Source organism: Pocillopora verrucosa, chromosome 4 (genome assembly GCF_036669915.1).
Source record: "Pocillopora verrucosa isolate sample1 chromosome 4, ASM3666991v2, whole genome shotgun sequence".
NCBI lineage: Eukaryota > Metazoa > Cnidaria > Anthozoa > Scleractinia > Pocilloporidae > Pocillopora > Pocillopora verrucosa.
Genome location: NC_089315.1, coordinates 2,132,218 through 2,156,409, shown reverse-complemented (window position 1 = coordinate 2,156,409; position 24,192 = coordinate 2,132,218). Strand labels below are relative to the sequence as shown.

Below are 24,192 nucleotides of genomic sequence, written 5' to 3'. Positions count from 1 at the left end.
CTAGGCTGATTTTGTGAAGACCACCTTTCATCACATTTGAATGTCTCTGTTTTTTATGAATATTTTATCACTGATGCAACCATGTAATATCTTCACCTTGATGCTTCTCTTCAAATGACAAGGACTGTATCTGTAGTGACTGTCTCGTTTAGCATTGATTCAGGACATTTGAAAATATGGCTAATAGTTATAGAAAGCTAGGGTAACATCTCTAAGATAAATGTAAACTGTTTCAGAAATGAAGTGAGTTGTTCAATTTTTCATTATAATTCTGTTGTGTTGTTCCCCAGGAAAAGATTGAGGTTGTTAATGCACAAGCTGATTTATTTGCGGAGGCTGACCACTTTGATGCTCCTTCCCTCAAAGAAAAGAAGGAGTTTTAAATAGCCGATACCAAACAGCTACAGGTGATAATGATAATGAAGTGTGTGTGATTGAGTGGCTCAGGGAAATGTCCAACTTGTAGCCTTTACTAATAATATTAATACAAGATGATAAGAATCAGTGCTCCAAGCTTGACTCCAGTGAATCTCCTGACAACAGTCACTACTAGAGACAACAGTCATCTCAGGACTACAGTACTATCATCCAAAATGTTAGACTCCATGATCATATGTTTTTTACTACACAGTATTGCCAAAGGAAAATTCAGTTGCTGATAGCCATGATAGACCAAGATTTACCCCAGAATTTGTTTTAAATTTTATATTTACAAAACTAGATCATCTGATGTCCTTTTTCTCAGGAAGTACTTAACATTACCTCCCATCTTCCTCACCAGGCTCCTCTCTTAGCTCGCAAAGCAAAGCTCCAGGATGCTGAGAGACTTAAACGCTTCCTTCATGATGGTTGAAGATGAGGCATGGATAGGGAGAAGGAACCTGTTGCTTCATCCACAAACACTGGTAAGTAAATGAATAGCAGATAATGATACAAAATAAAGAGCAAAATGAAAATTGATTCCAGTGGAAATTATGATGATTGCTTTCCTGGGGTATTAATATAACCACTTCAATGTAAATGTAAGTGGTCTGAAAACAATTGAAAGTCCTTGAAATTTGCTGAAGCACTCAATTTTACAACTATGCTTCATTATCCAAACATGGTCATTTTTTAATGGTTTTCTCTGTTATTAAAATGTTATTGCTGAACAGAAATGCTCCCTTAACTGTAGACCATCACCTCAATAGTAAACTGAAAATTAAATGTCTTCCTCCATAGGCCGAGATTTGACAGGAGCCCAGAATCTGTCAAAGAAACACCAGGCTTTAATGGTAAGAACAGCTGTACCTGAACAATTAAAAAAAATGTTTTAGTAATAAATGTGTTTGTGGCCAGAAGCTGAAACAGTTTGCAGATCTTAGCTTAAATCCATTTTCAATTTTAAGTTCACTATTATAAGTAATCCCAGAGTGTGTTTTGTCTATTGTGAATATTTCAATCAGTTTTGGTATGTGTAGCCTACAAGCAAGCCCTTCTTTTTAGGACTGAGGCACAAGACAGTTAAAAGCCTCAGTCAAAGCAGACTGGCGAGAAGTGTGCAAGGGCTCCTCATTATCAGTGCCAGAGCATTTGCAGACCTCTTGCCAGTTAACATTGCTCAAAGCCTCAAACTTCTTGCTGAAAAAGAGGCACTTGTACAATGATTCATCACCAACTTACCAGCCCATTTCATCCATTTCACTTTGCAGACTGAAATTGCTGGTCATGAACCACGTGTCAGAGCTGTTTGCGATAATGGTGTTCAAATGATAGATAATGGTTAGTTCTCTTGAACAGTTGTTCTAAAGAATGTGTTTTCTTTTCAATTCATATACTTTTCATATACCTTTCATATTCTGTCAGTACTTTTTTGTTTGATTTAAATGTTTTGACTCATTTTTATTATGTTGTGTTTTCCCTCAGGGCACTTTGCCGCTGATGAGATCAAAGAGAAGATTGATGACCTTGACCAGAAATGGCTGGAATTCAAGGTAAGACCATTCCATGACATTTTGCATTTCCGCTTTTATTAACCATTTAAAGAGTATTGATCTTTCTAGGATGTGTTTTGACAATTTTTTTACTATTACTCCAGGATAAGGCACATGTGCGAAAGGACATCTGGATGACTCTCTTCAAGCTCATCAGTATCTAGCTGATGTTGCTGAAGCAGAATCCTGGTTGAAGGAGAAAGAACCAATTGTTACCAGTGATGACTATGGAAAAGATGAAGACAGTGCACAGGTAAATATCTTTGTTGTTTTCTTATCAGTCTCAGGGTTGTCATTTGTACCAGATGTATGATCCGAAGTTTACAACACAACATTCTATTGGAGTCTGTGGACATGCTTCCCCCCCAAAAAAAAAATTTCAATTTTTGACACTGTGTGAGACTGATTTCTAGCTTTCTTGGCCATTTTGACCAGCTTTTTTTTTAGCTAATGTTAAATTTAGAATTAGTTCAAAAATACTTATTTTCTGTGTCTGATCACAGCTCACAGAGTACCTGGTGTTAAATTGTCTGACAATCGAGATGTTACTGTTGCTTATGGGCTCCTAATGACAACCCTTTGCCTTGCCAGTAGTTTTCTTTCATGTCATTGTTTCCTTTTGAATATTGTAGTACAAGTTTTTTTTACTGTTACAACTAATACTTTGAACACTTTAGGCATTGCTTACCAAACACGATGCCATCATGTCAGACTTGAGAGCATATGGAACTGTTGTAGATGGGCTGAGAGAACAAAGTCAACACTGCAAGGTAAGAGTAAGCACAGCATAAACGAAGGACAAAAAAAAGAATGAACATCAGATTGGATTCAGCAGTGGTATACCTATTTCCAATGTTTCCAGATCAAATTATGTTCTGATACTTTCAAATTGTGTTTATCACGTGGAAAGAGGAAATGGGGAAGGGGGGTATCCAAATCACTACAAGGTGTAATCAGGGTTGCATTAGTGAAAAAGGAGAATTCCACCAAACCAAAAACTTTGATACTGTTTCCTCTAAGTCAGTTACAGTTAATCTGTACCTAAATTTAAGGGGGGGAGGAGGAATCTTTGCACTATCTTTGCATCCACCAATGTTTATTTTCATGAAATTATCTCCCTCAGCCAGCGGCTCATGTCACAGATATCTCTGACAAGGAATGTGTAGTTGCTCTTTATGACTATCAGGAGAAAACTGCAAGAGAGGTGTCCATGCAGAAGGGTGACATTCTGACCCTACTCAATTCTAGCAACAAGGTAAGTCCTTTTTTTTTTTCAACTTATGCTGTACATTTGGTTTAGCTACTCTTGAGGAAAGTGGTACATATATGAACTTCGTAATGGGTCTTGCTCGCTGTAGAGTCTGTGTGGCTTAGTGTTAGAGCATCATAGTGTTGAACCCAAAGGTCTGAGGTTCGATTCCTCATGGGGAATTTTTTTCCTTGTCCCATTCTTGTGATATGACGAAAAACATCTTTCTCTACAATTTACATTGTCTTAAGCCCATTTCACAAGAAAGACCAGAAAGCATCCAAACTAGGGAATACCAAAATTAAGGGTGAGCAGAAGCAGTTGCCCAAGTACCATTGATAGAAAGCAAATACTACAGTATAGTTGGGAAGGTTTTGAATTATTTACCAACGCGAAAAAAAATTTGTTAGGGTTTAATTTAACTCAAGCATTACCAAGTGTGATTTATCATGTTTTGCAATGGCCTTGTTAGGTGTCAGTTGCAATGAAAATGTTAAACGCTTTGTAATATTTTAGTGGCAACCATTGATTATGTGACACCTTTGATAAAATCTTGTGCACTGATTTCAGGATTGGTGGAAAGTAGAAACTAATGACAGACAAGGTTTTGTTCCTGCGGCATATGTCAAGAGGATTGACTCCCACAAAGCCTCACAGGACCTTCTGTCGCAGGCTCCTGAAGTGGACACTGTTGCTAACAGACAGCAGGCTTTGGATGATAAGTGAGTATCAGACTTTGCTGTAACAGTTTCATCCTTCCAAAGATTAACCCTTTATTCCCTAACATCAGAACACATATTCTCTGAACATTTCTTAACATGCTGACAAAGAGAATTTGCTTTACAATCAAGAGCTTTTTTATTTGGTGATCAATTCCTTTATTCTCGTGACCTCCAAGTATGATTCAGTGGATAGATTGTTGGGAGAAATTAGACGCTAGTCATTTTTTTTTAACAGATACCAAGACCTGATGGACAAAGGCGAAGAACGTAAGAAGAAATTGGAAGATTCCATTCAAAGATACAGTGTGTTGCGGGATGCTCACGAACTGGAGTCTTGGATCAATGACAAGGTTCGTGTATTTTGCAAAGACTTGGCAACTACAAACGTACATTTGTCTTAAAACAAACACACAAGAGTAACAATTTTCTAAAATCTCTGACAGCGAAGAAAGCTAACTAACACACTCATTTATTGGGTCATATCGCCCACTTTCCATAAGGCTTGCTCGTTATCTGATATGTTTATAATAGAATACATTAACATGACGGACCTTTTCTAAATTTTAGGAAGCAATTGTCACCTCAGAGGAAATCGGAAAGGACTACGAACATGTGGAAGCTCAGCAAAAGAAGTTTGATGACTTTGAAAAGGTACAATGTTTCAGCTGACAACATCGTTCGTTAAGCAGTTTTGTAATTGGGTGTCGAAAAATTCTCCTTGGTTGCATTGGTTTTGCTTTACTTCGCTCTGTGATTGTCCCAGAAAACTCGTGTCGTCCTCTCGACCAATCAGATTCAAAACTAAAACCAATCGCGTCTTGGCCACTTGTATTTTCCCGCGCTTTAGGCTGTGAACTTGTTTTTACATTGCGTTCTTATTGGCTCCTTGTGATATTTTCCTCTCCTCTGATTGGCTGTTGTGATTTCTTTGGTTTTTGGTTTTACGACACTCAATCGGAAACCCTCGATAATGTTCAACATAACTAACCAAACATTTGCTTATCACGCAGGATATGATTTCTAAAGAGGTTCGTATCAGAGAACTGACGTTACTGGCTGAGAAACTAAAGATTGAACACTACAGAGAATATGAGATGATCCGAGAGATGATTGAGGTGAGGAATGAATAATTGTGTTGTGTGTTTTCAAACGCAAGCAGACTGATATACGTTGCTGAAAATATGACGACAGAGAGTGCACAGTGTATTAAGCGTCACACTCTTTTCTCTGTTAATATTTGGCTTTCTTCATGCCATTTATAAGTCTTAACTAAGAAACATTGTACGCTTTCTCTCTGAGATGATTCCTCCACGCAGAAAAAACCCCTCTTAAAGTTTAGTCGGTCGTAGTGCTTAACTAGTATTGAGTGGCACGGGTTCGAATCCCGTCAAAGCTTGAGTTTTTCCAGGATTCCTTTGTACAATTGCATAAATTGTAGCCCACATACCAGAATTATTGCTCTACTTGATTTTAAATCCGCAGTCAAATGAAATTTCTTTCATTTCAAATTGTATCTAATGAAGAGAAGTTGCGTTAGAATATGTGTCACTAGAGACTGTGTGTGACCTTGTCTGAAAAGCGAGAAGAGTTGACTGTATCACCCACGAAATTTTAATACGCATCGATTGTTACAATGTGAAGCATATTTTTTAACTACAGGTGAATACAGTAACTGTGGTTACTACAAAAATCCTTGTAAGTGACTCATCAGAGTTGATAACGTCTGTCCCTTTGTTTCTGTAATGCAGCGTGTGGTAAATTTTGGAATAAAAACATTATGGCTTTGTAGTTGTAAGCTGCTAACTGGTATGGATTGCTCGGGTCAATAAACAATTCATCCTATTTTTTAATGGCCTTTAACAGAGGCTGAACCAGAAATGGACCAATCTTAAGACCATGTCAGAGCAGAGGAAGGAAAATTTGGATAATGCTCAGGACATTCAGAAATTCCACAGGTATTGTTGAAATATAAAATACAATTACATGTATTTTCTTTTTAAAGCTCAATACAAAATACAATTACATGTACTTTCTTTTAATACCTTTGAACCTCAATTCAATCAGAAGTCAAAGAACTAGAGAATTGCTTTGGCATTCTTGTCAGAATTAATTTTGGAAGATATTTCTTGTGGTCATGATTAAGTTTCTCAACACTTCGTTCACTACAACTCAGCACAACTTTAGGTGGGCTGAAGATTTTTTCCAGTTTGCTAAGAGATTCTTTCGTAACAATTTTTTTCCCCAAAATAATTCAGGGATGCTGATGACACCAAGGCTTGGATTTCAGAGAAAGACACTGCTCTTTCCACCTCAGATTATGGTCGGGATTTGGCTAGTGTCCAGGCCTTGCAGAGAAAGCATGAAGTTTTGGAGAGAGACTTGGCCGCATTGGAAGAGAAGGTATGGTAACTAGTTCGTCTCCCAGAGCACTTACTTTTATAATGGATATACCGGCGAAAATTCCCTGTCGAATGGAATATAAGTTTTAAATCTGGATTGATATCACTCTGTTACTGAAAAATGACATTTTTTTGTCGTCATCAGGTTCGTGAACTCAACGTGGAAGCTGCTAAGTTAACATCCAGTCATCCGAATGCAGCACAAGACATTGAATGGAAGAGACACGAGCTAGAAGAAGCGTGGGCTAATCTCAGAGAACAGGTACACCAACTTCTATAACTCCAATTGAAGTTATCCTTTATACCTTCGCTGTCCAGATCTGACCTCAAATTCTCGTTTTAAGCCTGAACGGACCATTTCTTGAAAACTTGGAAGAATGCCAGGTCACTTTATCAAGATATTTTTAATTGACGGAACTTTATTTGACTCTCATTGCTACACTTCGCGTTTTCATTCGGTTTTTAAGTGAGGTTATATGTAAATCAGTCTTTTAATAGTGAAAGGGATGGTAGCAATTTTTTTGTATTCGTCTAAAATTTTAGGCGGCTGCAAGAAGGGGCAAACTGAGTGACTCGTCAGATTACTTCCATTTCCTCAACGAATTCAGGTAAGTGATGGGCTTGTCATTTGGTGAACATCCTAACAAATTGTTTTTATTTTTTATTCGGCGTAAGGTGTTTGGTCCAGACACAAGTTTCTGTTAGGTAGCATGTAATTTTTTTTCTTTTCATATTTCAGAGATCTTACTTCATGGATCAATGGTATTATGGCATTGGTAACTTCTGATGAACTTGCAAAGGATGTGGCCAGTGCAGAAGCTCTGTTGGACAGGCATCAGGTATAGAATGAATACTTTTACAGAGATTTCACTCAGACTTCAGGGCCTAAACGTTGTCTTCCTTTTTCCCTACATTGCTCTCTTCGCTGCAAAGGTATTCAATATCGAAAATTACTTTCATATTTCAATACAAGTCTGCGATGTCTTTTGAACTAGACAACCGAATGAGCTGTTAATTATCAGCTGTGAACGTTCTTTGCATATAAACCAATTCTAGAGCGACAAGAAATTCTTTAGGTCGTGTAGTCTGCTCGTCCGGGTCAGAATGGTTCTGGGAAGGACTGTTTTTGGTAGCGCTCACTGACGTTTCGACAACCTTAGCGGAAGTAATTATCACCCGTACGAGCAGACTACACGATCAACTTTAACTCCGAGCTTGGAAACATTTACAGGAAATATATTTTGAGCCTATTTCGAGGTATTTGCATCAAGTCGACCATACTTTAATATGTAAAAAGAAAATAAGTTGTCTTTCCTGGTGCAATCCAATCATACAAAATACACATATACAGGCAAACGTCACTCTGCTTTTATATTTCTTAACTGTGCAAAATTTTATAGACACATGAATTGAATTTATGGTTGGGATTTGCTTTGTTACAGGAACATCGCGCAGAAATTGATGCGCGTGACAGCGAGTTCCAGTCGTTTGAAGATTTCGGCAAGAAATTATTGGACAAAGAACATTATGCTAGTCCCGACATCCGTGAAAAACTGGAGACCATGGCTACAGAACGAGAAGAACTGGAAAAGTAAGGCCATTAAGTTTAAGAATTTGATCTCTTAAGTGAAAACAATTCCTTATGGATGAATGATAGCGCTGGGATCTGCTAAACACTTTCATTTATATGTCCCTGTTTCGTCGAACCAAAGGCGCATTGCACACTGTTGTTTTCCGGTAGTTTGCGATCGCATACGCCAGAATTTTCATTTCATCAGTACTTCCCTTTTTGTCTCCTTTATAAAGTTAAGATGCGGTGATTATTGAAAATCAGTTCCTTTTCAGGGCCTGGGCTTCTCGCAAGCAAAGACTCGATGAATGTTTGGAGTTGCAGGTTTGTGAACATTCATATTGTGATGGTGTCCAGAACCAACCAATTTTTTGTATCTAAGCTTTTTTTGCTGTGTGGCAATGAACACAAACACGATGAAAAATTTTGTCGTCCCAAAGTGAAGTGGGTTTGAATTAATTGGCGAAAGTGATCCAGCGTTGAATTAGATTTGCTTCACTGCGCTTTGCAATTCGTCCTAAGTCAGCCAATCAGATGCAAAGCTGAAACCAACCGTGACTCGGTCACTTGTTTTTCTCCCGCGCTTATGGCCGTTTTTAGGTTCTGAGTTCTTATTGGTTCCCTGAGATATTTTCCTTTTCCCTGATTGGTCATTTTGATTGCTTTGGCTCTGATTTTACGACAATCAGTTGGAAAGTGCTCTGTAATTGAAGGCTTTATGGCATTATTTGACGTATGGCTTTAATGTTAACAGTTATTCAATCGAGATGCCGAACAACTGGAGCAGTGGATGGCGACACGTGAGGCCATCATTCAGAGCGAAGATGTCGGAGAAGCAGCGGAGGGTGCTGAAGCTCTGATCAAGAAACATGAAGACTTCACAAAGACACTTGCAGTGCAGGACGTGAAGATCAATGCTCTGAAAGACAATGCTGATCGGCTGATTGATAACAATCATTATGACTCTCCAGCTATTGCAGAGAGGATTTCTGCAGTCTTAGCGAGGTGACCTGAAAGTTATCTTCAAACACGGATAATAATCTCAATCTTTTTGTTCGAATGTAGAGCTTGACGTGTAACCACTACTTTACGTGGAAATAAACTATTTAAAGATTTTTTTTTAGCCAGTTTTCGCGTCATTTCCGATTAATATAGTCAGAGATACATTTAATTCTGTTTCTTATTTTAATTTTTCGATGAAACAAAGGCTCTTTTCCAGTTTATCTCAAGAATACCTCTGCAAAGAAATTTGCTTGGAAATTTTAAATTTGGTTTTTGCTTCTTGAACGTAACTGAGTTTCCTCACTTACGACTTTCGTTGTGGAAGATTTTTCACTCTGGCGATCAAAGTACACTTTTCCCAAGTTTCAAATTTTTATTATTTTGTTGTTTTGTGTCTCAGATGGGCTACTCTGAAGGCAGCCTTGGTTGAACGCCGATCAAAACTGGGTGAGTCCAAAACCATTCAGCAGTTCAGTCGTGATGCTGAGGACATTGAAGCATGGGTCAGTGAAAAGTTACAGACAGTGCTGGATGAATCTTACAAGGATCCAACCAACTTACAGGTATTTTTTCTGCCATCAACTAATGAGCCTGTGAACAGGCTGTCATTTCTGCTGCAACACGAGTGACCTAGCTTTCGGATTTGAGCCGGCGAGCGAGGTGGGCGTGCGAAAGGTCTGCAGAAGTACGGAAATGAGTGCCACACCGACCCGTCACAGACCTCTCGCGCCGAGAGGTCTCGTGACTCGAATCTCGCGGGTCAGCCGTTCGTGTCGCAGCGTTCGTTGGCTGAATATAAGCTCTACAGATTATCCTCCGAGCTTAGTGCTTTAGTTTAGAATTTTCACTCTTTTGCCAGTTCAGGGTCAAGTCCCAGCTGGGTCATTGTGTCATGTTTGTTGCAAATAGGATAATTGTGCCTACTGTTTATTTTCAGTCCAAGTTCCAAAAACATCAGGCGTTTGAAGCTGAAGTCTCGGCCAATCAGGAGAGAGTCTTGGAGACCATCAACCTAGCTGAAGGTAAGCAGCACTGAAAGAGTAAAGAACAAAATGGCTTGAAGTTAACGTATTAATTCAAGCACGTGATTATAATTCGAGAAAGTGATCGTCAAATTGTTCGTGTTTCTTGTTCACGTAGGTCTCATTGAGCAGCGCAAGTGTGCCGGAAGTGAGGAGATTGTGAAAGAGAGAATCACCAAACTTCAGCAGCAGTGGGAATACCTAGTACAGAAGTCCAATGAGAAGAGTCAACATCTGAAGGAATCTAATCAACAACAGCAATTTAATACAAATGTTAAGGAACTGGATTTCTGGCTGGGAGAGGTGAGAACGCCACGCACATAAATATGTCTTTAAAATTGTCATCTTCTCTCGATTTGCGACCTGGACACGGCAAAAATCGGCGTTTTTGCTTTGTATTTTGGATATAAGGTTACACTGAACCCAAGGCCATGCTTGGGATAAATTCCCAAGAGCTACACAATCAGACTCGATTCATCTACGGTAGTTTACGAATAGACTCACCGGAAGTCAAATCGTGTGTTAACATACCGGAAATCGAGAGGTGTGAACAGTATGAAAAAATGAGCAGCATGCGAAACTGACAAGAGGAGGAGCGCGCGACTATCCTCTCGCGTTCGCCTCGCCCTAACTTTCGCTCCCCGGAAAAATGCTATTAAACAAAATGTTACCTGTTCAGTTGGCGTCAATTGTTGGGGAGTAATATGAAGATAAAAGGTTGTAAAGGATATCTAGAACTGCGGCTAAGTTCAGGTTGATACCCACAGAAATACAGCGTGGTTAACATTCGGGCTGTTTTCATTATTTCCCTTGAAATGTTCTCTTGTAGGTTGAAGCTTCCTTGTCTCACGATGATCATGGTCGAGATCTGGCCAGTGTTCAGAATCTGATCAAAAAGCACCAACTTGTTGAAGCAGATATTGCTGCTCACGAGGTTTGTCAGAAGTTAACTACTGGTTAAGGCACGTTTGCTCTCGAGGTTTGAAGATGAGAAAAAATATATTTTGCACTTATTCTGTGATGATTGTTTTTTTTTCAGGATCGTATCACTGATCTTCAAGCCCAAACCCAGCACTTCGCTGAGGTTGGCCATTTTGATGCTGACTCACTGCAAGACAAATCCCGCATTATTGCAGAACGCTACGACAAGTGAGTTAACATTTTGCCAACATTTTGTTTTCGTTAGTTAGTATTATTTTTTTATTTAGGAAGTGAAACGAGATGAGCTACACGACCACTTTGACCCTAACACGACCCTTTGCAAATATTTATTCGCACCCGAAAACCCCTGCTATCGTTATTATTAGATACTTCGAACCACGTTTGCGGCAAATGGGAAAGTCCAATTCATTTCTTATTTCGTTCACGTCTCCTCCAGTCCTGTTTTCGAAAAGCAGAAAATGGTTAGTGTAATGTCTCCTTTTCACATGAAATGCAGATACATACATTTTCAATTTATTTAGCTTAGGGCTGAAAGAAAAAACGAGGACAACTGTGGTTCATCGTGTGCCTTTTGCCGTTCGCGAAAGCGTTTTTCTAGTCTTCTTTATGAACAAAAAATTTTTCTCTGTTTTGAATAAATATTATTGAAATATTGTATTGTTTTAATTTTACCTTTGTAATCTATTTTATTTTATTTTATTTCATCGATTGATGTATTTTTTCTGCTCAGAGTAAAAGACATGGCCGCAGATCGCCATAAGAAGTTGGACGAGTCCAACGCTTTGCACCAGTTTTACCGAGATGTGGACGACGAAGAGTCCTGGATAAAGTAAGTGGCCACTTTGTGAAGAGCCTGTCTTAACATAAGTGGAAACTAAATTTTTGTCGGTGTATCTCATTAGGGAGAAAAAGCTATTGACCAGCTCTGAAGATTATGGAAAGGACTTGACTGGTGTACAAAACCTACGTAAGAAACATCAGCGTTTGGAAGCTGAATTGAACACCCATGAGGCCAGAATTCAGGTCAGGAAACAAAATTCGTACTTCTTTCTGTTAGTGTAATAAACAGGTAGTTTACTAGGGCGCGTTAGATAATAGATAGTCTATAGCCAACTCGGCGCTTTGCGATGAACGAGTCCGTTGCAGCTTAGCTATGAAATATTGGCTTTTATACCATTGTGGATGGGCCTATTGAAACTCTAGAATTGCAATATCCTTCGATATAGTTTTAAAAAGTTGAAAATGCGAGTAGAAGTTTTGTTCACTTGCGAATAACTTTTTGTTTCTACAGGCTGTACTACTGTGTGGCCGTAAATTTATTGACGAAGGACACAGTAGCTCTGATGAAATCAAAGCTCGCTGTGATCAGCTGCAGGAAAACTGGGACGAACTGAAAAACCTGGCTGAGCAGAGGTTTGTTTGTATTCAGTTACATGCGTAACAGTTTGTGCAGTATGGGGATTTATTTAGTCTCCGTGATAAATCTGACTTGTTCTGAACGATGTCTGCGGTTTTATTTTTTAGGCAGCACAAGCTAGATGAGTCTCTGGAATATCAACAGTTCAGCGCTAATGTTGGTGAAGAGGAATCGTGGATCAATGAGAAGAACACTCTTGTTGGAAGTGACGACTATGGTGATACACTGGCTGCAGTCCAAGTACGTTAATTGTCCCTCCTGATACTTGGGTTAATAGCATGTTCTAAAGTTAGTTGTGAGGTCAAACAAAGTTAGTATTTTAACCCTTCACTCCAAAGAAAGGGGGGCGAATACTGATGTAACGTTTTATAAGTTCAACCTTCAATGTTCATAATTTTTACATCTATGCCCTTATACAAAACTGATTCATCTTATGTTGGTACTTATCTAGGGTCTTTTAAAGAAGCACGAAGCATTCGAGACAGATCTTGAGGTTCATCGGGAAAGAGTTCAGGACATTGAAGATGCTGGCAACAAGCTCATTGAAAAGGTTAACTTCAATGAATTTAGAATCATTTATCTCTTTCGTTTCCGTATCCTACTCTTTTTGTTCTTATTAAGAATTCTAAAATGCAACCTGACAGTGAGTTTTTCTCTCTACAGGGTAACCACCAATCTGAGTTGATTGACCACAGGATTGCATCCATTAAGGTAATGACACCATTAGCCAAGACCTGCACTTGTTGATTGGCTACTGACTGAGTTCTTTGTTACTGGTTGGTCATGCAGCTGAATGGTCACACGAACACGACGCTCCTCTCCAAATCACCTCTCGAATAATCAAATTCAGAATAAAATTTTCGAATTAAAAAACCCGAGCAAGACTTGTAGAGCTTCTCCATTTTCCTAATTTAATACATGGACCTTGTAGTGACGCTACGAGTTGTTGGCTTTTGGTCAGTTTTGAACATCTTCGTCCGGTTTCTGCTTTATATAGAGTAAACTTACCGAGTTGGAGAGAATGGCGTCCTATCGCAAGTCCAAGCTCAATGACAACTCAGCTTTCCTGCAGTTCAATTGGAAGGCCGATGTAGTGGAATCCTGGATTGGTATGTTTAAATTTTGGGTTTTGTTGTTTTCCTTTTTTCTCTGATTGATCGCTGCAATTTTCTCTTTGATTGTATTGCTTTGGTTTTAAACTTAGCTGCTCCATTTGTGTGTTTTAGGTGACAAGGAAGGAATTGCTCGGTCAGATGATCTGGGGCGCGATTTGTCTTCGGTGCAAACACTTTTCACCAAACAGGTAAAGTGCAAGATGACACTCAAACAAGACAACTTAAGTTAATTGTTGAGGTCTGCCTTTGGTTGGCCTTGACTTTCGGAGTTGAGTTTTTAGCTAGTCGGTAATACCAATAAATCTTCGGTGGCATCGTATAAAACAATTTTCCGTCTGTGCTGTTTTTCTTTTTACCAGGAAACCTTTGATTCAGGTCTCCAAGCATTTGAAAACGAAGGCATTGCACGTGTGACTGCGCTGAAAGACGAGCTTGTCCAATCACAACACGAGCAGTCGCCTGCCATCATCAAACGTCATGATGACCTTATTAGGAGGTGGGTACTTCAAGCCTCATGGCCATATGAGGGGCAACCGCGTATTACACTGGCGATGAAGTCAAAACAATATATGACAGAATAATGATAGAAAGTTTGATTGACATTCTGAGAAAAGACTTACCAGCCGTTTTAGAGCGGCAAAGCTTCTCTTCGTTATAACGTTGCTCAATTTTTCTTAGATCTAATTAACTTTTAGCGCTACCACGTTTCTGCTTCTCTTACAAAGAGTCACAGGATGAATGTAGACTTCGTTGTCTATTTTATAGCGATATCGTTAGTTAATATTGGAGCTTGTTGTAGCAGTTAGGTAAAATTTCCTTTCTTTTACACTCTCAGGTGGGAGCAGCTGCTGGAAGACTCCAAGACTCGAAAAGAACGACTTCAACATGCCCAGGATCAATACAAGAAGGTGACTACTTGTTTGTGTGTTTTTTTTCCTCCGATTTGCTTGTTTAGTTGTAGTTTCGGTCGCCTTACCTTCCACGTTGCTCAGGAGTGCATCACTAATGAACGCTACTGTCTTTCTTTTGTCTAAGGTGGAGGACTTGTTCCTGTTGTTTGCCAAGAAAGCCTCTGCTTTTAACAGTTGGTTCGAGAATGCGGAGGAAGATCTGACCGATCCAGTGCGCTGCAACTCTGTTGAGGAGATACGTGTAAGTAGCCTCACTGAACAGGCGGGAATAAGTTTGTTCTTCATCTTCCCTGTCGCGAATCTTGCTACTAAGAACAGCAAGCGCGGGTGATCTGACCGGAGACGTGAGAGGCGAAACTCATGACTTTGATTCAGGCGCTTTCTTAAGTAGAATCAATTGTATGTTGCTTATACCAATCATAAATGTAATTTTTAGCTATTATTCTTTCGAAATTTCAGGCTTTGCAAGATGGCCACACCCAGTTCCGCGCTTCTCTGGACCAAGCGGAAGACGACATCATGATGTTGAGGAAGCTTGATCGTCAGATCAAGAGCTATAACGTCTCCATCAACCCGTAAGTTTTCTAATGTATAGTGAAGATCATTGGCTTACCTTCATTTTAAAACTACATCTGACAGATTTTGTTCCTACTTCTCACACCTAACATAAGTTATGTCCCATTCATATTTAACTGTTAGGAGAGTAATTTTTGGAGCAAATCCTGTCTGAGACCATAAGTGATGGCTTTGCTTTGAAGTTTTTTTTTAGTAAACAGAGAGCGTGCCAGTAACATTACCTATTCACGTCAGCGTTAAAAGAGGCGTGTGATGCTAGAAGCCTTCTTGGCACTATTCGTGAAGATAAATCTGCTGAAATGGAGACGTTTAGGGCACGGTTTTGCTCAACAACGGATACATTAAGGCTCAATAAGTGGCCCATAGACTTGAAAGAACCTGTTGATTCATTTAAGATGGTGGTGAAAGAGTCTTTTCGTTCTTTTTAGTTATACTTGGTTTACTATGGAAGCATTGGAAGACACGTGGGAAAATCTGCAGAAGATTATTGAGGTTTGTAGATTCTATTTCGTCTTTTTTTTCTCTATTAAGATACAACAGGTCACAAATGCTATCATCCTTCCGTGAACATTTCTTACAAATGGCTGGAAATTGATTTGGTTTCTCTCCTTGGACTGGGTTTAAATTATTATACAACTTTCAAGCCTCGGAGGTGAAGTGTTTGAAAAGAATATGCCTATTACTTGTCAGTTTTTCTTTTCACAAGCCTCTTCTATTGCGAAAATCCTACTCGGAACTGTCTTCCATGCCGAATGAATTGAAAGGAGGCTTTTGGATTGTATGGGAGTACCTTGCCTCGGAAATGAAATGAAAGATTGACTACGAATTCAACGTAATGTATCTTCGTTTTGTTTTTAGGAACGCGAGGATGATTTGCGCAAAGAAGCCCAGCGTCAAGAGTATAATGACAACCTCAGGCAGGAATTTGCACAAGCTGCCAACTCGTTCCACGCTTGGCTCTCTGACACAAGGTACGATGAACAAGTTTGCCTCAGGAGAACAGTGGATAATAAAGCTTAAAAAAATCCATGAACGTTTATTAAACTGTATATTTCATTTTTCTTAGGGTTGCAATGGTTGACGGTCAAGGGGACCTTGAAGATCAACTGGCCGAGGTCAAGAAGAAGAGTGCTGAGATAGCAGACAGGAAAGAGGACCTTAGGATCCTGGAGGATCTTGGGGCTCAAATGGAAGAGGCTCTTATCCTGGACAACAAGTTAGTTGAGTTCTTTTTAGATACATGCCCAGAGAGCTTCGCACTCAATGTACTATAAAGTAACATTGCATGTTGTTAGTGGTGTTCATGTGCTGGACGCGTGTTTTTTTCCTTTTAATACTCGTGCGTTAACACATGTTTCATTTTTACTCAAGGTATACCGAACACAGCACAGTGGACCTTGCTCAGCAGTGGGATCAGCTGGATCAACTTGCCATGCGCATGAAACACAATCTTGAACAGCAAATCCAGGCCCGCAATACCACTGGCGTTTCCGAGGATACACTCAAAGAATTCACTATCATGTTCAAGTAAGTTTCTTTTCACTTCCACCACAAAAAGCTGTTAATATTTCGTAGGTCGTCAAATAAGTTGTTCGCTTTAATTCTTGGGGTTTTCATTCCAGTTTTTTGCATTTAAAGCTGTGTTGTCTTCAGGAGAAGGCCATTAGAAACTCGAGATTACACTCGACTTCTTGTTTTGAAATATCACTTTTTCGGCTCTTAAAATCAACATTAATATTTATGGCTCTGGAAAAGTTATCATTTTTGTTAGCTGTAAGGCTGTACCACGGTCCGTATTTGAATTTTTCATTCGTCCTTCAGTCATGAATTGTGTTTACTCAGCACTTGATCGCTCCCCTCTAATCTCTTCAACAGGCACTTTGACAAGGATAAGACTGGTTACCTGGATCATCAAGAATTCAAGTCATGCCTCCGTTCTCTTGGCTACGATCTCTCCATTGTAGAAGAGGGCGAAGAAGATCCGGAGTTCCAAAGCATCCTCAGAACGGTGGATCCCAACGGGTAAGTGGCCTGGGCCACACTGAATTGCTTTGGCTTCACTTCCTGCTTTGGCAGGTGGTTACCGCTCATTGATTCGGTCACACCCACGGTTTCCAGCTACAGACAAAACTTCGGAAAGAATAAGGAAGAGCACTGCTCGATAGTATTAACGAATAGCTCTCTACCAGATAAGCTCACACTTTGAGTCTATGAGAATCTATAACACGACAAAACTCTTTTTTTAGAGAGAGATTAGTGGTAATTGTGCTTTCGTGTTGATACCACCGCTAGTATGTCGTAACTTTGTTGTAAAGCCACCACGCTCTCAGTTGGAACGGCGTAGATTTTTGTCTTTCTCTCTGTTTATTCTTGTGTCACTGACTGATTGTCTCTCGCTTTCAATTCTACGTAGTGACGGTGTGGTGTCGATGGGAGAGTACATGGCCTTCATGATCAGTCGTGAAACAGAAAATGTCGGCTCTAGTCAAGAAGTCATCAACGCCTTCAAGGCGCTCACTGAGGGCGGAAAACGTCTCTATGTTACTGAGGCTGAGCTCTATCAGGTAACATCTACACCTCAAATTTAAACTTATGAGAGGGGAAGGAAAACGTAACTTGATTGAAACTTACTAGACGTCCTAAGAGAGCCATCATATAATGCTTGTATTTGTTTCACGATTTTCACGTCCCAGAGAAGTATTTGAGTTGTCGTGATGTCGGTCCTTGAAGTTTACTGTTAGTTTCCACAAAGTACATAACTGGATAATGCCTCTCTTGCTGCTTTCGATCTTGATTTCTTTGCCTCTCGTTTTCAGTCTCTCACCAAGGAGCAGGCCGACTTCTGTATTGATCGTATGAATCCTTACGTTGACGACAAGGGCCGAGAAGTTCCGGGAGCTTACGACTACAAGACTTTCTGCGAGGAACTCTTCTCTTCTAGCTAAATTAGTCAGTCCGGCATAGATTTGCAGTAATTGTGGTATGTTCCTTATTTCTGAAGAAACGAAACACCTCACGGTTTAATGTAACTGGAAAATGACAATACCCCAGCAGCTCGCTAGGTATTACTGAAGCTATCATCAACAGATTAACTGATCACAGTGTTCAAGAGAATTACTAATGTAATGTTTCTTCAGTGCATGTTATTATGTTTAGAGTGATGAGTTGTTACTTGGTTAGGGATAGCGGAAAAGTTCTGTTATATTAGCAAACAAAAATGTGGGCCAGTGCATGGTTTAAACATCAAAAGGAAGACAGTGTTCCTGAAGCAGTGGTTCATGTATCGCCATAAACGATTTTATGCCGTGGAGGTGTTTTCTTGCAGAAGTTTCAAATTATGTCCTAATTGTAGTGTAGAACGGACTATTGGCTGGTTGTCGTGTGACATTATCATTTAGCATTAATGATGTAATAAAAGGGAGTGAAGCAATGACTGGACATCTGGATGTGTTTTGTGCGGTGCGTGAAGCTGGGAGGCGAGCCAACAAAACTTATTAGGACAATCTCTGGTAAATTTACCAAGGTAATTAACGTGAAACGACACTGGTTTTTTTTAGCCAGTTGTTTGTACGAAGAGCCGTCAGATGACTTGATGTAAAACAATCACGCGTAGAAACTTAATGAGATGAAGATGTAAGCCTAACGAAACAAGTTAACCCTTTAACCCTTTAAAGTGCCTATGTCACGAATCTTTTTTTTGGCGTCAATATTTAGCTTATCATATGTATAAGCCAATTCCGATAGAAGAAAATTTCAAAAACATAAAGCTCGGTTCTTTCGGGCACTAAAGTGCTCTTATTTTGTCTTTAAAGTGTCCCGTGGACTGGTAACGAATTAGCGGGTGATGACCCAGAAAAGCGTGAAAACTTTCAGTTGTCACAAACAGATCTCTCACATCTCTTGTAATTTTGTATCAGTCAGCGTTGAAATACCCTTGAAATAATGTCCGATAGCGATGTATACCTATCTTCAGCCAGCTCCACCGAGAGTTGTGATACATTGTACTTAAGTAGCAGAGAATAAATGGAAATGGCGAGTGAGGTTCGAACCCTACGAAGGAGAACCACGTAACATCAAACGAAGATTTCGGCGAAGACTGACAAAGGCGTTTTCTCGCTTGCGGTGTTCAGGTCAAGATTAGAAAAAAATATTCCCGTTACTGAATGTGTAGCTTGTTCCGTTTTTGTTTTGTTTTCTATTGCGAGATCTATCTTAAGAATGGGTAGCTGTGTTCGTTTCTGTTGCCATAACTTTATATTCCTTCGCACTATGTGTGGCGATGGTTCCCCATGGTCAGTGCTTTAGAGTTCCGTAGAGTTCTGTTATAAACCAAAAGCTAACTTTTGGTTTACCAAGGGAAGAGTTTTTAGATTTTCGGAAACCTAGGTTAGGAGAATCCACGGCCCTTTCGAGCTTGTGTTTATGCCAATATCCGCCAGAGGTTTCGCACTATTCACGCTACAAGATATCGGTCAGCTTAGGAAAGGGCTTGAACTTTATTACAAATGACGTATTTCTGTTATTAAAGTACGATGGAAACTAAAATTGGTAGTATTTTCATACGATAAGAAAATAGCAAATTAAGGAATGTGGAAGACTAGTATGAGTACATCACAAGCGCTTGAAATAGACAACTTACTTCACAACAACTGGAAAGATATCGCAAACGTGAGCTAAATCCGCAAACATCCCTCTTTAAACCTAAACTTAAACTTGACAGGGCTTGAAATAACGGCCGGTCAATGGACAATGCTAGGTCAGATGTAGGTTTTGTCCGGTCAACTCCTTTGATGACCAGACATCTCGTCCGGTTGTTTACGAATGGAAAGAGGAAGTAGTTGTCGTGATAAAATTGACCCTCACCCACTCAATCCTCCCCGCGCCAGTCGACTGGTCTCTTGGGAGTTCTGTTTTTTCCTTCGTTTGGGAACACGAAGACGATTTGGCGCTGATGCATATCCGTGTCTGCTTCGCGCTTCGCCAAACTTCAAACAATCATAAGCGATCCTTTTCTAAGCTTTATTTTTTCACTACCAAAAGATGCATTAAGAATGTGACAGACTTAAGTTAATGGCCTCTGATCTAGAGCAACTAAATTAGGTCGAAACTAGACTGGATGTGGCAATTCTTTCCTTCACTATTCCGACCTTAAAAACCAGATAAAGAATCGTTTCCTTTTTTTCCTATTCTTTATAATTTTTCAATAAAACTTTGGCTACGATTCAAAGTGGCCACTTACAACAAACTTCGATAATAATCTTACAAAAGAGTGGGCTTTCCTTCGAGGGATAGATATTTGAAAATGTTTGTAAAAACAACGAAGCTAATTGTTTGTCATATGAAAAACTTGTATAGCTGTACTTGGGAACAATTATAACAGATGGCAATCTAACATACACGTGAGTGTGTCTGTATCATCGCCTATTGGCCTTGTATCTCATATCAGGGGTTCCATCTTTTTTCAATGGACCTTGCGCCTGGGACCGAGATTGCGGAGGATGGTGCGACTGTCTGTTCGCTGCATAACGCATGTCCGGTTTCCCATCTTTCTTAAGAGGTCCTCGCGAGCTGGTTGTAGCGGCGGGGAGATTACCAAAACGCTGCTTGTTTACCGCATAGCGCATGTCAGGTGCGCCGTTTTTCTTCAGAGGTCCCGCGGTATAAACTTTAGCCAAGGACGGCCCCAAAGAGGATTTTGTTCCACCGGTAAGCGTACCAGTAACTACAGAACATGCGGAACTTGAAACATAGGAGGAGCCGCAGAGTGCTGTTCTGTTGTTTCTGTACCGCATGTCACGCGTACCATCCTTCTTCACTGGGTGAACCTTTGCTGGTACGTTGGTTGAAATTGATGCTGACGTTTTCCTCAACGCTCCAAATAATTCCTTATTTACCTTATATCGCATATCAGGTTCTCCATTCTTCTTAACCGGACCAGGAAACTCTCTCCTATGTTCCCTCAGCCTCAAGTCCCGGGAATCATCTTTGTTATTTCCACTTTTACAGAAAATCCTTCGATTCACCTTAAAGCGCATGTCTGGCTGGCCATCCTTCCTTTTCGGGCCCGACAAGCAGCTCGCCTCTTCGTCGTCAGACGGGTTGGAGCTGATATGACCACGCTGTGAGTAACCATGCGAGTAACTATCTGGTGGGCTGCTGTCACGCAGGCGACACCGAGGCGGAGACTTGTCGTGCACGTAGCTATCACGTAAATATTGGTCACGCAAGTAACTGTCGTCATGTTCATCTTCGCGTGGGCTACTGCTATAGCTGTCACCTGTGTAACAGCTATAACAGTCGTCAATATGGTCACTTTCGCGCAAGTTACTATCCTCAAAGTCTTCTCCATTATAAGATGCGGTTGACAAGCCTTCGAGTTCTTCTCGCGGATCCTCGTGCCAGGAGTCGCCATCATATGATTCTTCGCTCCCCTGGAAACCTTCATCATCGTGACTACTGGAGTGAGACATGGAGTGGCCTTGGTCAGCTAGCCTATGTCGGGCCTCCTCGATTACCTCAAGGCATTCAGGAGAGCGTCCGATTCTTGGATCCTGCTGGATGGTGTCCAAGAAGTCAAGGCTTGTCTGTTCCAAGCGGACACAAGCCAGCAACCTGCTCAGGTGAGGAAGACGATTCTTTTCGTCAAACTCCAACCATTTCATGACAACGTGAAGGACATGTTCTTCATCTTCAATTTCAAGTTCCTCATCCTGGATGATTTCCATCAAGTCTTCATGGCCAAGAGCATTGATTCCGTGTTCAGCACTTAACGAACTGAAATTGGTGATGATAATTTTCTTTGTTCTTCTTTCCAGATCTGCAGTGTGCTCAGAATCTAATTCGCGAACCAAGCACAGGATACCCACCACATCATAGGTGTCCAGTTTGGCAATCAGCCATTCACAACAGACTTGAGAAAGTGCTGGTATTTGATAAGTACACGCGGCTCTGAGAAGACCAACAGCATTTTCGCGCTGCAGAGTCACTTTCGCCGAGTAGAGGTAACCAATGAAATCACGAAGAACATTAGCATGGATGCCCAGACGAATGGGGTGCCTTCTTTGAGAAGTACAACCTTGCAAAATGATATCTTGAAGGGCCGGTGACGCAGCCGCGACGAGGGGGCCATGCACAGCCAACTGGATCTTTCCCTGATAGTCTTCTATGGTTGTTGTGGTTAGTTCTTTCTCGAAGAACATATTCAATAGCTCCAAAAGCACATCTCCGTGATCGTCAGGTACCACTTTTATCCTTCCCTGATGATCCTGTAATTCTTCACACTTAGCTGCGAGTGCATCAATTTCAAATTGAACGGCAAAGTTGTGAAGGTCTTGTAGAGTGTCCTCATCTATCGTAAACTCACATTTATAGATGAATTTTCTAAGACACCTGAGAGTTTCTTTAGTCAATCCGTCAAGCAAAATGGCCCTTGCGGAATCTTTGACACTCCTTGCCATAAGAAGATCTTTAACATTTGGGCTGCTTGCTGCTAGGAGCACAGAATGAAACTTTTCTTCGGAGTCTTTTCTTCTGGAAATGAGGTTCACGTCAGTTAAGATTCCCTCATTTCCTGCCTGCATGTCGCGAAGGTTGTCTAGAAGAATCTTCGCATGGTCTTCCTTTTTAAAAACGAAAGTCACAGCCTTCTCGCCCAATTCTTCCTTCCGTTCTTCTACGGCCACATCCAGAAGACTGAGTGAAGACATGCTGAGAAAAAGGAATCAATATGATGATGTGATTTAAACTTCAATTCCTGTAAAGACTTCCGTGAATATTTCGCATGGTGTTGGAAACTTGAAAACACAAGTGATGAAACAATATCACTAAATGTAATGGTGGAAATCATATCATGAAATTCGAAAAAAAAAAAGCATTTTGAGCTTTTATTGCGTCATTGGTGGCTAAAACTATCAAACGCTGGCTTTCGATTCCATGTAGTTTTGTCTCAGACGCTGCCATTACGACTACCGAAAAATATGGGGAACCCGAGCGGAAGTCAACAATTGGGTAATTTTTTTCGAGGGAAAGTCCCTTACCCTGCTCCCGCAATCTTTGGGTTGAACGGATGCTGCGCATCATGGACAAACCTTAGCTTTGATAAAGAGATTATGATCTCTTGATTTTGATAAATAATTTTTAGTAGTAAACATCAAGAACTTCGAACAGAAAAGCAAGCAATCGGTACTAGCCATGCAGAATAACTGAATAGCTTCTCAGCGACGAATAGCCAACACTAGCAAGAAATGAAAAATTGTAGAATCAGCAATCCGAGTAGAAGAAACGAAACGAAAGCTAATCAATTTGTTTTCATTTGAGTAAATAATAATTAGAGTCTTATCTTTTTCGTGGTATCGAGATCTAAAATTGGCCATGCGACTTCCGGTTTCGTTTCGTTACTTTCGATGCTTTTTAAGAAATAGTGATTATTGAACTATCATCGAGCCCAGCAGATGCTGTGGAACTAAGCTGAACTGAACGGATCTACTATTTTTGTTATCGACAATCGGCATCAATGATAAAGCTATGATATATATTAGATTCAATTGATAATTCTAAATTACAGCCAGTACTGACGAACGATTATCATGTTAAAGAATTGGGTAAATCAGTTTACACAAAATGACAGTAGTGTACGGGGGTTGTTCATTTCAAGGTTTGGTGAGTTTCGATTGATAAAAGCCGCCATAATTTTCCTCAAGCTATCAGTACCAGTTTATTTTAGTTTCATGGCCTTGACGAAGCGAAAAAATGACCAAGTTTCATTCACTATTTGAAGACATCTTCGGCTAGAGTTCGTGCGAGCGCTCGAAGTGAACGCGAACTTGGTGGCCGTGCTGAAGGTTGTTTTAATAAGTAACTTACCAAACGGCATCAACACTTTGGCTCGAATGTATTTACAAATGAATCATCCGTTTTTCTTGAAACACGTGGTAATAAATCTAATCTCTGCCTTAGTTAACCTATTGAAGTTTACTCAATTCACGGACTCGAGGAAATTCAGTAATAGATAACGTGTTGCTCCATCGGTGCGAGAACTGAATAAGATTTTGGAGTAAGATTGACAAAATGAGTATTTAGAAATTGTTTTACCTCACCTTATTGTAGTGTTGTAGTTTTTTTTCGCTATCTAAGAGGACCACTAAAGTTCAGAACAAACAGTTGCACAGATCTTCTTCACCGTGTAAAGCTCGGAAAACTCTGTTTACTCCTAAGAGCGAAATATCTTTTTATACTGTATCACGATGAGGTTACGTAAGTATACGTCACCGGGAAATGTCCCGGCGATCATGTTAC

General features: G+C 40.2%; 3 protein-coding genes across 3 annotated transcripts; 2 read left to right on the top strand and 1 right to left on the bottom strand.

Moving 5' to 3' along the window:
• Positions 1–862: 862 nt before the first annotated feature.
• Positions 863–2,542, top strand: LOC136280144 (spectrin alpha chain, non-erythrocytic 1-like). Its single transcript, XM_066164843.1, has 6 exons — positions 863–905; positions 1,222–1,274; positions 1,692–1,761; positions 1,906–1,973; positions 2,131–2,226; positions 2,477–2,542. The coding sequence occupies exons 1-6, from the start codon at positions 863–865 to the stop codon at positions 2,540–2,542; spliced, it is 396 nt and encodes a 131-aa protein (XP_066020940.1).
• On the top strand, positions 866–18,336 carry LOC136280240 (spectrin alpha chain, non-erythrocytic 1-like). The gene is made up of 43 exons (XM_066165158.1): positions 866–905; positions 1,222–1,274; positions 1,692–1,761; positions 1,906–1,973; positions 2,078–2,226; positions 2,651–2,743; positions 3,097–3,228; positions 3,793–3,944; positions 4,180–4,294; positions 4,512–4,595; positions 4,955–5,059; positions 5,808–5,899; positions 6,200–6,344; positions 6,489–6,605; positions 6,887–6,951; positions 7,083–7,182; positions 7,786–7,934; positions 8,189–8,237; positions 8,668–8,918; positions 9,316–9,478; positions 9,853–9,937; positions 10,056–10,240; positions 10,767–10,871; positions 10,977–11,086; positions 11,610–11,708; positions 11,782–11,902; positions 12,171–12,292; positions 12,404–12,536; positions 12,748–12,846; positions 12,960–13,007; positions 13,294–13,405; positions 13,523–13,599; positions 13,771–13,907; positions 14,247–14,319; positions 14,447–14,563; positions 14,782–14,897; positions 15,327–15,390; positions 15,757–15,869; positions 15,965–16,114; positions 16,270–16,425; positions 16,774–16,920; positions 17,312–17,462; positions 17,715–18,336. Exons 6-43 carry the CDS (start codon positions 2,678–2,680, stop codon positions 17,841–17,843), a joined length of 4,434 nt encoding a protein of 1,477 aa, XP_066021255.1. The 5' UTR covers positions 866–905; positions 1,222–1,274; positions 1,692–1,761; positions 1,906–1,973; positions 2,078–2,226; positions 2,651–2,677; the 3' UTR covers positions 17,844–18,336.
• A 1,580-nt stretch (positions 18,337–19,916) lies between these two features.
• On the bottom strand, positions 19,917–24,117 carry LOC131784692 (uncharacterized). The gene is made up of 2 exons (XM_059101519.2): positions 23,994–24,117; positions 19,917–22,605 (listed from the first exon to the last, which is right to left on the bottom strand). The coding sequence occupies exon 2, from the start codon at positions 22,602–22,604 to the stop codon at positions 20,313–20,315; it is 2,292 nt and encodes a 763-aa protein (XP_058957502.2). The 5' UTR covers position 22,605; positions 23,994–24,117; the 3' UTR covers positions 19,917–20,312.
• Positions 24,118–24,192: the final 75 nt, after the last annotated feature.